Source organism: Leptopilina boulardi, unplaced genomic scaffold (assembly GCF_019393585.1).
Source record: "Leptopilina boulardi isolate dan_hultmark-lab unplaced genomic scaffold, ZJU_Lbou_2.1 LbouV2_382, whole genome shotgun sequence".
In the NCBI taxonomy this organism is placed as follows: domain Eukaryota; kingdom Metazoa; phylum Arthropoda; class Insecta; order Hymenoptera; family Figitidae; genus Leptopilina; species Leptopilina boulardi.
In genome coordinates this window covers 102,784-116,530 of record NW_026137954.1, presented here as the reverse complement: position 1 = coordinate 116,530, position 13,747 = coordinate 102,784, and the positions used below count along the sequence as shown (strand labels likewise).

Below are 13,747 nucleotides of genomic sequence, written 5' to 3'. Positions count from 1 at the left end.
TTTTTTACGTTCTGGTGGTTCATTTGATATATTATTTCCGATTTTTTTTGAGTAAAGATTTTATTAAAATGTTTACTTTATAGTAATTTATTAATTTACTTAAAGACAGTTTAGATACACATACATAGTTACTTTTGGTGAAATAAAATTAATAAAAAAATTTTAACGGTTAGTTTATATCAAAAAATTTTTTGAAAAATAAATAATTTCAAAAGTAATATTTAAAGCACCAAACAAAATATTTTGAACATAGTACAAGCTATAGTATCACATAATACTTCAAAAAAACAGAACAATAATTTAAAAATAATAAATGCTTTCAAAAATAGTATTTTAAGCATCAAACAAAGTATTTTGAATAGATTACAAGCTATAGTTTCACATAATACTAAAAAAAAAAAAAAAAATATTTTAAAAAAAAACCCATGGAAGATGACATACGTCATATAAATAATAGAGGTTACATTCAACTGACTAATTCAATTAGTAACTCGGGTGTAATAACTAATAAAATTAGTTAATTTGATTACTATTTTAAATTAGTAATGTTCAAATACTAATTTTTTACTATTTTATTAGTAAAACTTCCAAAAAAAACTAATTCATTAGTTGAAATTTAATTTACTAAATGAATTAGTTAATTTTTTACTAATTCAGATTTAGAGAGTACTAATTAAAAGCTGACGTAATTTCTTATCCAAAGAGCCTAAATATGAACTATTTTGAATTAGAGGATTTTTTATAAACTATAGCAATGTTAGCTAATTGATAATTAACAATCTACTAATCCCAAATATTTCATATAAGTTTGAAATAAATTTTTTTTTATTTTCATGGGCACCCTAACCTCCACTCTACCGGCCGGGACCAAGCTCGTACCCCGAGTGAAGTATGCATCGCGGGGGGCCTAAGTGTCGTTTTAGATACTATTTTATAACTCTTAATGAGTTTTTTACAAAAATTATAAAATTTTTAAATATTAACATTTAAACATTTTTTTTGACATATTCAAATTCTTCGGAATTTCATGGTTACGAGCATATGTTCTTCCAGTTAAAAATGTTAATATTTAATATTTTTATAATTTTCGTTGAATGGGCATTTTTTTATATTAAAAATTATTATTTATAAAAAAAATGTAATACGTACATTTTAATGATCTCGTAAATAAATGGCTAGCTAAAAAGAATTTGACAAAATTATGAAAGATAGTCGTAATTAGTGCTCAAAAAAAATAAGTTTTAAAAAAGTCGTAGATGCAATTGCAAATTGATGTCATATTTGTCGAGAAATACATCATATATACCTATATACAAATTATAAATTAATAAATTCTTTCAAAATTATAAAACTTTTAGATATTAACATTTTTAATTAAAACAATATATGCTCGTAATCGTTATATTCCAAGGAATGTAAATATGTTAAAAAAATATATTTAAAAATTTTATAATATTTTGGAAAAACTCATTCAGTCATAAACAGAAAATGTGGGAGGGGTATGGTTCGGCCGGTATACCACTTCCCCTCAAGGGAGTGAAACGGTTACCACCCATGAGGACATCGACCGAAAAAGTATTCTTAAAATGTAATAAATTATTAAAGTATTTCAAACTAATTCAGTATTTAGTGTGAACAAAGGTAACACTCCCATAATAAAGATGAAAAAGATCTTTTATAACAAGTTGTAGATTGTTTATTCAAGGAAAAAAGGAAAAACCCATACCCTTAATGTCCTAAAATTTATTAGACCACGCTAACCCAATACTTCTTTGACAAATTGGTTGAAAGTATAATGTGTAAAGCACGACTACCCCAATAGACAAATATCCCTTTAAATTAAACACCACTGTAATAAAACATTACCTGAGAAAAATGTTCACAAAAACCTCAGAATAAATAGCACAAAAATATGGAATATACTACGATAACAAACAATGAAAAATACAAATATGTGTTGAGAATGCTTCAAGTATAATGAAAGTATTAAAACTAAATTAAAAATGGCCCCGCCATTTGCACTAAACATCGTTTGATATAATTTACAAATTACACATTCAGGCCTCGGATTATACGACTTTTTTCAACTTACTTTAATAAGATGCGACTTTTTTTACATTTTTTTTACAAAGTGTCGATTTTGAGAAAACTAAATAAAATGCTAGTAAAATGAGAACTTTTTGTTTTAATCTATAGTTTTAATTCAATAATTGTTAAAAAATTTAATAATTTATTATTTTCAAAAAGGTTTATCTAAAATAATTTAATAAATTACTTTTAATTCTATAAAACTTAAAAATTGTCTAAAATTTAATAAAATCTTTAAAAATCCAATTATTTTTTAAAATTTCAACTGTAACTCTTGCGCATTTTAATTAGTTTTAATAAATTTAATATTTCTTTTAAAATTATTTTAAAATGTTTGAAATAAAAAACCTAAAATTGAATTCTTATTTTAAAAAATGTGAATTTTATTTCATATTCAGAATACTTGAAACACATAGCTTGGATGCTGTGGATAATGGTCATAAAATGTAATTTGAGATTGAGAAGTAAAAGAAGACGTACGATGTTATGTTTTCAGAAATCTTAAAATATGTTTTAAAACATTTTCCTTTATTTTTAAACATTTTTTTTCTAATTTTACATACTGAAAGGGATTTTATGAATTTTTCTCTTAATTATTTTTCTAAAACCAACTGTTTTTAAGTTATTAACATTATTTATTAAAAATTTAAACCTTTAAATATGAATATTAAATTTTTTTTATTTCTACACATTTTTTCTCATTACAAATTTTTTTTGGAAATCAATTGTTGTTAAGTTATTAACATTATTTAAAAAATAAAAAACTATAGAATAAATATAAATATTTAGGATCATAGTTGGTGTAAATATGAACAAACCTTCATGAAGTTGGCGTTGACGCTCAGCGTCGAAAATTATTTTTACAGGATCAAAAATATCAAATTATTTTTTTAAAAATATATTTTCGGTCCAAATAATACCTTAAGAAATACTTTTCAAGGTATTATGTGGCCCCAAAACGTTTTTAAAAATGATTTGATATTTTTTGACCCATGAAAAATAATTTTCGACTCATGAGCGTCGACGCCAACTTCAGGGAGATAGGGACAAGAGGTGTTGGTGCTTAATTTACAATTTTAAAATGAAGTTCAACGTCAATATTTTAACCTCAGATCACCTTCATGAGGTTCTGAGTAATACCGCAAGTATTTTGTCTCGCATTTAAAAGAAAATAGACTTAAAAATATCATACAACAATTTTTTCTTATTCCTTATATGACACCCATAACAGAAATTCACTTGAATTTTTTATTTTTGTCAATTTAGTTAATATTTACAAGCTGTCCCCATTTACCCTGAGTTTTCAAATTTTTGGGGTAAATGGGGACAGCTTGTTATTATTAACCAAATTGAAAAAATCAAAAATTCAAGAGAATTTCTGTTATGGAAGTCATAAAGAATAAGAAACAATTTTTATACGATTTTTAATTCTGTTTTTTTCAAATGCGAGACAAAATACTGAAATACAAAAAAAATTCAATTAGTTCAACTATTATATATCTACTACAAATTTTTTTCAAGTTTTTTTATCCCTTAATACAGTAATATACTTAAGGAAATTTTTTTTCTTAAACGTTCCTTTAGAAACTATGCTGTCCCCATTTACCCAAATTTTTTTAAATTTTCTAAATCTTGGGGTAAATGGGTAAAATCTTGTTTAAATTTTTTTATGCTGCGTAAAATTAATCCTGGAAATGTAACTAAAAACTTAAAAAAATAAACCCGCAAATATTACCTTTTAAAGGAAGAAACTTACGTAATTTGTGAAAAATAGGGATTTTCTCCCCAATTACCCCAATTGACCCTATAGACTACATAAAAGCACTTACTTGTTACAAAGATAATAAAGGCAGGACATTTTCCTTTCGTAGCACATTTAATAAAATAAAGTTTTTTATTATCAACGTTTACACGTTCAGGATCAAATTTGCTTTTCACATCTCTTACACTTATCACTTCTAAATCTTCGTGTCCTGCACAAGGTCGAGAATATTTGACACACGCAAACATGTTTAAATAAAACACATACACAATTTTTAACAACACGAAAAACTGGTACGAAAACTTAAAAAAGTTGTTTAAATTTTTACGAAAGTTTCCCGCGCTGTATTTCTTAATAGATACATACAAATAGATATATAGATATAACTAAGGGAGATTTGTGTCCTCTGCTGTCCTATACCTCCACACGGAGAAGTGTTGTTCCCCTTCTACTCTTTCACGGCTGCGCAGTTGCAGTATTTTACATTTTTTACCCGCGTAGAAAACAGACATCTCTCTCTATTTAAAAAAATTTATATTCTCTGCTTTTGCTCTTTACGATTTCAATTTTCAAAGTTTGGAAAAAACATGGATGAAAAAAATCAACTTTTTTCTGTTTTTTCACTTCTGATAATCCAAATAATATTGTTAGGTTACCCAAGTGTCCGCCTCATGTAACTGTAACTCTATTACTGTAATATTATACAGCAATATTACTGTAATAATACAACTGTAATATTACACGCTTATTTCAAATACATAACAATTTCAAATTTTTTTATGATAAAAAATACTGTAATGTTACTGTAATATTACAGTAATATTACCATGAGGCGGACATTTTAATATTACAGTAATAATACCGGGAAACATTACTGTAATATTACGTGCTAATTTGGTATACACATTGTCTGATATTAATATTTTTGCATAATGTTTGCCGAAAATTGAAATAATTTTGAGATTATGCATTTTAAGGTGCGTATAAATGTCCCATAAAAGTCATTAGATAGAATGTTCATTTGACAGAATTTCTTTTATTTAGACTAATTTTTTCATTTTTCGAATTATCATTTGAGTTACTTTCTTTGTCAACGAAATTTTATTTAACATAATTTTAGGTATCGAATTTTTATTTGACATAATTTTTATTTTAACAAATTTCTTTTTATCCACCTTTTGTTCAAAAGAATTATTATTTAAACCAATTTTATTTTATCAGAATTCTCATTCAACAGAATTTTCGTTATTCGAATTGTTTAATGTCAGAATTTTTAATTTATCGAATAGAATTCTTAAAACAGCGAATTTTGGATGAAAAAAACTCAAATAAAAATTATGAGTACTTAAAATTATGTCAAATAAAAATTCGGTACCTAAAAATTAAATAAAATTTCGTTAATAAAGAAAGTAACTCAAATGCTAATTCGAAAAATGAAAGAAATTCATACAGACGAAAATTCTAGCTAATGATTTTTATGTGATATTCATGCGCCCCCATTTTAAAGTTGATGGTTTATTATATGTTTTGGACAGAATTGATAAAAATAGATTTAATTCATTCTTGCGCAGCTGTAAAGGCTTAAGAAAACTACTGCGCAGCCTTTAAAGTTTTTAATTTTTAATTTAAAAGAACATGTTCCACATCTGGTACAAGAAAATGTACATGAAACCTGCACAAAAAAATATGTACAAGAACATGTACATTTTCTTGCACAAGTATATTTTCTTGTCCAGGACCTTGTACAAGTTCTGGTACAAGAACTTTAATTGATTAAAATGTATTTACATTTAAACAATTCCTAAGCACGTAATATTACACTGAAAAAAATTTATCCGAAATCTTCAACCATCTTTGGGTAGTTAAGTGAAAAGAAGTTAAAACAATTACTTTCTTAGTTAGTTTAACAATGTTTGTGTAGTTAATTTCACTATTTCTTAAGTAGTTAAAAATTAGTAGTACAATTAACTTAAAAATGTAGTTAGAATTTAAAACTAACTACAAAATCTTATTATATCAACTACATTCTTAGTTATTTTAACTACTTTTTAGTAGTTAATACAACTTTTAAAATTGAGTTGAGGACCTATTGTACTATATAGGGTAGTTAAAAAGTAGTCAAATCTACTACTTATTTTTTTGAGTGTACAGTAATTTACAGTTGTAAATTATAGAAAAGACCTAATATTCTATTTAATTTCAGAGATTTTATCTAAAGGATACAAATTAGATAATTGCAAATTTATTAAGTGGATTAATCTTAAGTATAGGATTGTCCTCTCATATTAAGAGTATATCCTTTTAAGCCGTATTTTATATTGAAAAATATTAATAAGCCAAGAATTTTAACTAACATTGAATAGTTAACTGGAACTTAATTAAAGTAACTACATTTTTAGTTAGATTAACTCTGTATGTGTATCCTCTCAAAACAAAAATATTTGTTATTCGGTGCATTTTATATTCTATAAATATGCCGAATATTTTCTGTAAAGAACATACATATCGAAAAGAGTATAAATAAAAAATCGCTTTTCGCTTGGCTGGATATTTTAAAGCAACATGGTTAAAAAAATTGTCCATGTCGAAATAAATGTTTTATGTGGTCTTTGGACGACAATTTGTATTGTTAGTAAAGATCCGTATTTTCTCCTTCGGAAAGGTTCGTTACATCTGGTTTGGCTTAAGCCATAAAACGGCTCGTTTTATGAGTTTTCCGGTCCCTTTTTTCTAATAAACTTTTTCAAACAAAAAGTTTGTTCAGTTTTTCTTAAGGAAATTTTAGTATGTGTTGACATCTTAAAAGAGAAACATCTCATTGAAGCGTCTTAACAAGTAAGTTAATATTATTACATTCTACAATTGAAACTCGTGTTATTTTTTGAGAAAAAATTGCATAATTTTCAGTTTGGCAAATTGCATCTGAAAGCATGTTGTCTCACATTTAAAATGATTTTTTAAAAATTATTGTACGATAATTCTCGTCGAAGATATGGTCTTTTGTTAAAAAACAATACTTTTTGGAAATTGGTAATAACTTAAGAACAGTTAATTTCAGAAAAATTTCCTTTTTGTAATTAGAAAAAAAATGTTAAAAAATAAATTTTTCTTGTGAACCATACGTTGAGATTTATATTTTTAATGAACAACATTAAAATTTTTTTTATTTTCAAACATTTTTTACAAATTTTACACAAAAGAAAAACATTCTTCTAAAACCAAATATTCATAAGTTATTATATTACCAAAATAGCACGTAATATTACAGTTATATTATAATGTCCGCCTTATGGTAATATTAGAGAAACATTACAGTAATATTACAGTAATATTACAGTAATATTAGAGCAATATTACTGTAATATTTCAGTAATATTACACGCTTATTTGAAATATATTAAAATTTTAATTATTTTTTACGATAAAGCAGGAAAGATAAGAATTAACCCAAGTAGCACGTAATATTACAGTAATATTAAAATGTCCGCCTCATGGTAATATTACAGTAACTGTAGTAATATTACACGTTTATTTGAAATACATAAAAATTTCAAAGTTTTTTATAATAAAACACAAAAAGATAAGAATTAATCAATCAAATATTTTTAAGCGTTTTTTGAAATTTTTTGTAATATTACTGTAATATTACCGGTTAATATTGCTGTAATATTACAGTAATATTACCATGAGGTGGACTTTTTAATATTAATATTAATAATATTACGTAATATTACGTGCTACTTGGAAATCAGACAAGTATTTTTAAGTTTTCAAAAAAGCATTTTAATGCAGAGAAAACATGTTTTCAAATGCAATTTGACAAATTATTATGCGATTTTTTCTCGAAAAATGACAAAAGTTTGAAATTTTCGGTGCACATGAATATTGCCTAATTGACATGTGACCAAAATGTCATTTAACCGAAACACATATAAGGGGCCATCCATAAACCACGTAGCCAGTTTAAGGGGAGGGGGGGGGGTTCAGTGAAATTCTACGGTAAACTACGTGGGGGAGGGGAGGGGTTCGAGCCATGACTACGTAGTTATATTTATTAAGTCATTTATTTTGATATTTTTTAAATTGCGCGGGTAATTCCAATGTCGAATTGAGCGATATATGAATATAAAGTAGAATTTTTGTAAAATTAAATATGTATAAATTATTTTAAAATGATTATTATAAACTTGATGAAAATAAGAAAAATAATTGGGTCTCACGAATAATATGCCATGGAAATTATAAAATTGCATTTTTAGTGTTTCGAAATCACCTGCTTTTAGAAATATTACTTAATCAAAAGAAATTAATGCAAACAATATTGTAAACAAATTTTTATTAATTAAGAATTCTACAATTTACTAAATTTTCCTTCATTGAAATTTTTAATTAGCTATATTTTTATTTATCATAATTATTAGAATGAATTTCACTTTGTCGATTTTGCTGCCAAAACAAAATGGTAAATACATTATTATTTCATTTTAACAAACATTTAACTGGTAAGAATGTTTCAGTTAAACTTATTTTTATTAGAATTAATTTTTAATAGAAATTAAAAGTTATGTAATGTTAATATTATTAATTAATTATTCGAATTACTATATAATTTGAAAATTATATAACATAAAATTTTCATTAAAAGTAATTTTTTCTTATTAAAAAACAGGTGTAATATTCTTACAGATGAAATTTTTGTTAAATAAAATTTAAATCCCTTCAGGTATTAAAAAGTGTGTAAAAGCATATTTAAGAGAATTTAATTTATTGAAAAAATCATTAGTATAAATTATTTATTATTATTATTTATTTATTATTATTTTATTATTATTTATTATTATTAGTATAAAAAATTAAATTTAAAATTCCTTATGTGTTTTTAAATTGAATTCTCTTTATTGGAAATTGTTATCTATTCAATGGAAATACATTTTTAAATAAGTAAAAAAAAACTACGTTCCACCAGTGGAGGGGGGGGGGTTATAGCGAAAGTCTACGTTGGTCTACATGGGGGAGGGGGGGGGTAAAAAAGAGCCAAAAATTGGGCTACGTGGTTTATGGACGGCCCCTAACATACATGTCATTTTACATATAAGACATGCTACAAAAATGTCATTTGACATAATTGACATTTATTATTTAGTAATTTTTTCAAAAAAATGTTGAGGTAAATGTAATACTTTTAGACATTATTTAAATGTCGTTTATGTCAAATGTCAATTTTAATAAATTACAGTAACATTACAGTAACATTACAGTAACATTACAGTAACATTACAGTAACATTACAGTAACATTACAGTAACATTACAGTAACATTACAAATATTTTACTGATTAATTATAATTCTTTTTCACTTTATCATAGAAAAATTAAAAATTTTTAAGTATTTCATATAAGCGTGTAATATTTTAGTAATGTAACTGTAATATTACGTGCTACTTAAGAAAATCTACTTCGTACCATAATAATCTCTGTCGTACCAAAATAAATCCTATTGGCAGTATTTATATTTGTTGTGTAAATTTTGTCATGAAATTAAAGTTAAGGTTTCTAATTTTTCAGTTACTTTTGACAGTCGTCAGCTTGAAAAAATTGTAACTATCAGATCCATTATAATGAATCGTGAAAGAAGAAATAAGAGGGTTCTCGATGCTGATTATGACCCTAAAGATGTACATCCGACAACTCGTTGGAGATGGGGAAAAAAATTGAATGTTCATTTACAGAAGAATATTAAAATCGGTAATTTAATTTATGCTATTATAATTCATTTACAATTAAATTAATTGGATATAACAAATGATAAGCTAATGTAGGGTAAAGTATCTAAATTGAATAAATATTAATTAGTTTATGTCGTGATTGGAAATACAAGGTTAAAGACCGGAGATTTAAAGAGATATAGAGAAGGTGATTCAAAGTGAAAACTTCTTGTAGATTACAGCACAGATAAAAAGAGATAGAAAAGTATAAATTAAATATTGAAAGTTATACAATTTTCTATTACATTCTATCCCAGAAAACAAAGGATATAAAAAGTAGTAATATATAAAGAAATACCGAGGGGAATTTACTAGTAAAAATTCTTGTACACTTGACTACAACTACACATATTACCATTATTACCTTAGTATTACACTTTTTACAAGTATTACATACTACTACCAAAATATTACTGTATTACAAAGTATTACACATTTATTATTATTATTACACATTTTTGCTTTCAGATTTAGAAACATCAACGCTTGATAATCAGATGAATGTATCAGAAAGAGAAATTACAGCTTCTTCGAAATCTTACGTAGATGAGTTAAATGTGAATATGAGTCCCTCAGCGAATTCTATTAACAATTGTTCATTGGAATATGAGATGACTTCTAACACTATGCAAGAGCGCCAACGGTTTGTTCTCAGTTCTTCAAGTGATACCAGTGATAATGATTGGAACGATTATAAAGATTGTAACAACTGTTCATTGGATTTCCAGATGGCTTCAGATGTGCCCTTTGAAATGACTACTTCGTTAGAACAAGAATGTGAGATACGAAAGTATGCATTTAAAAATACTTTGCAAAAGCAACAAGGGTTCGTTTCCAGTTCTTCAAGTGATACCAGCGATAATGATTGGAGCGATTATGAAGATTGTGAAGATGGTTATGAAAGTGATGAATGCGTAATAGAGACTGAATCTGCTACAATGCAGTATAAAAAAATGAGTCACGCCATAATGTTTCCTAAAGCTCAATTAACTACTCGTGATGTATCATTAATGATAATGGCTTATAGTATACGATTTCATTGTACGTATGAAGCCCGAGATGCATTGTTTGAAATGTGTAAACAATTTGCTGGTGATGAATTTCAAAATTGGAACACCAGTAAATTCGTAATGAATCAGTTATACGATCCACCTGATGAAGTAATTACGTTATGTTTTATATGTGAAAAATGTTTTAAGACATTAATGCCACCAATTTCAAAAAAAAAATTTAAAAATTGTAATATTAAGTGTACGTGTGGGTTAGATTATAACTTGACAACAGAATCATCAAATTACGTGATTGCTGTAGATTTAAAATATCAACTTGAAGTTCTTTTTAAAGATGAAGAAATAAAAACTGGGTTACTAAAGAACATTCGCGATATAATGTTACGTAAAAATGATTCTGGTAAAATAAATGATGTCTATGACGGATTATTGTATAAAAAATTACAAAGAAAATATCCTGAAAACGATTTCATAACATTGAATTTTAATACAGACGGTGCTCCTTTGTGTAATAGTGCCAAAAAATCATTTTGGCCACTGCAAGTTACCGTTCAAGAATTGCCACCCAAACTTCGGTTCAAATATCCTATTCTTGCTGGCTTGAGCATAAATAAAAAAGAGCCGACATGGAAATTTATGAATTCTTACATGCAACTTTTCGTAAATCAAATGGAACTTTTAGCTGAAAAGGGGATTCAAATAACAGATGAAAATGGAATGTCATTAACATTAAAAGTTCTTCCTCTATATTCTTCAGTTGATTCAGTTGCTAGACCTATTTTACAAAACAGATTGCAATACAATGCGTATTATGGATGTAGTTGGTGTTATGAAAAAGGTGTTTATGATAGTAGAGCGATACGTTATCCTGTAAAAGAGAACGATGCTAAGTTGAGAACTGTTAAAAGCCATAAAAAAGACTGCAAAGATGTAGAGAAATTCAAAAAACCAACAATACGTGGAATAAAAGGTACTTCTGTCCTGCTTTCCTTATTAACATTCGATATAGTATGGGGATTTCCTGTCGATTATTTACATGCAGTACTTCTAGGCGTAGTGAAATATATATTTAATATTTGGATTGAAGCAAATATTATAACGACAGGGAACCTTAGGAAGTTAAATGAAAAACTTTTGCAAATGACTCCTCCTCAAGAAATTCATCGTCAACCAAGACCAATAAATGAGAAAGCTAAATGGAAAGCTTCGGAATGGCGATCCTTTTTGTTATTTTACTCTGTTATATGTTTGAAAGATCTAATTCCAGCGGAAGTTTTAAATCACTATGCGTTACTCGTAGAAAGTATCTTTATTCTACTAAAGGATTCTATATCTGAAGAAGAATTAAGAATATGTGAAGAAAAATTGCTCATTTTCGTTGCTAAATTGCAGGAGATGTTTGGCAACAGCGTTATGACCTTTAACATTCATAGCCTACTACATTTAGTTGAATCTGTACGTAGAACAGGACCTTTATGGACTACATCAACCTTTCCTTTCGAAGGTGCAATTTTCTACCTTAAACAAGCAGTTACAGGACCTAAAGGGGTTTTTGATCAGATAGCAAAACGAACATTATTAAAACTTAGTTTTGATTATACTCTCAAAAAACTTGCAACGTCTGAAAAGTGTCTTAATTTTTGTGGAAATATTTTCTCTCATTCTAAATGTAAAAATGCTGTCAAACAAAGTAATGAAATAGTACTTCTGGACACTTTGGGAGAAAATGAAAAAAATGAAAAACTGTTTAAACGTTGCATATACAAGTCTACAATGTTCCATAGTACAAAGTACAACAGAACCACTAAAACAAATGACACATTTGTCGTTTTAATGTCTAATGAAATTGGCGAAATTACAGAGTTTCAGCTTATAAATGGCAATACCTTTATATTATTAAATTTGTTTAGCGAAATTTCTGACAATGCGATACCAGTTTCTCATATAAAAAGAATTCAACGAACTACATTAGTCGTAAAAGTCCCATTAGAATTAATTCAGGAAAAATTAATGTATATGAAAGTGGATAATACTTTTTATGTTTCAAAATTGCCAAATACAATAGAAATACAGTAATAACTATAATAAGCTAGAAACCGAAATATTGTAAAATACATTTATACAGAACAGAAGGATTTTATGTACATGACTTTGCGATACGGCCTTTTAATTGAGAGTACAATTATAATACCGTTTAATATAATATTGTAACTAGTTTAATAATTACTAATTATGTTCAGAACTTTTATACTCGACTATTATTTCAAACAAACTAAAAATTGTAAATATTTAATATACTTAAATATATTAATTCTTGAAAATAACGTCTCATTTATTTTCTAGAGATTATCATAAAATAAAAACATTGTTTTAATTATAATAAAGAGATGAAAAGGGTAAACATCAGAAATTGAAAATATAGGGAAACAAGACCCAAGTAGCACGGAATATTGACTAAATGTCACGGTGATATCAAGTGGGAATATTCATGTGACATTCAGGCGATATCATAATGTCCGCTTCATGGGGACATTCCACGGTGATATTCCTGTGATATTCGCGTGATAATCGCATGATACCGAAGGAATATTCCCGTGAAATTCATGTAATACTGAGGAGATATCCCTGTGATGTTGTGCGGAATATTTCTGTGATATTGAGAAAATATTCCAATGATATTAATGAGATAATTTAAAAAATTTTTTAAAAAATTTCTATTTTTTTCCCATTTACTCATTTTTTTATTTATATATTCAAAAACAATCAAAACAAACAATTTAAAATTTTATAAATAACAGAAATATTCTCTCAATATCACAGGGATATTCCCTCAATATCAGAGGAATATTCCCTCAATATCACAGGAATATTCCGCTCAATATCACATGAATTTCACGGAAATATTCCCTCGGTATATTACGAATATCACGCGAATGTCATAGGAATATCACCGTGGAATGTCCCCATGAAGCGGACATTATGATATCGCCTGAATGTCACAAGAATATTCTCGCTTGATATCACCTTGACATTCAAGCAATATTCCGTGCTACTTGGGGAAATAGAGAATATAAAAAGAGATAGAAGGTGATTAAAAGCAAAATAAATTAGGATAATTTGAA

The 13,747-nt window shown here is 26.7% G+C and overlaps 1 protein-coding gene across 1 annotated transcript; it reads left to right on the top strand.

Annotated features, from left to right (window-relative positions):
- The first annotated feature begins 8,935 nt into the window (after window positions 1-8,935).
- LOC127288266 (uncharacterized) lies at window positions 8,936-12,875 on the top strand. The gene is made up of 2 exons (XM_051315619.1): window positions 8,936-9,595; window positions 10,084-12,875. Exons 1-2 carry the CDS (start codon window positions 9,469-9,471, stop codon window positions 12,699-12,701), a joined length of 2,745 nt encoding a protein of 914 aa, XP_051171576.1. The 5' UTR covers window positions 8,936-9,468; the 3' UTR covers window positions 12,702-12,875.
- Window positions 12,876-13,747: the final 872 nt, after the last annotated feature.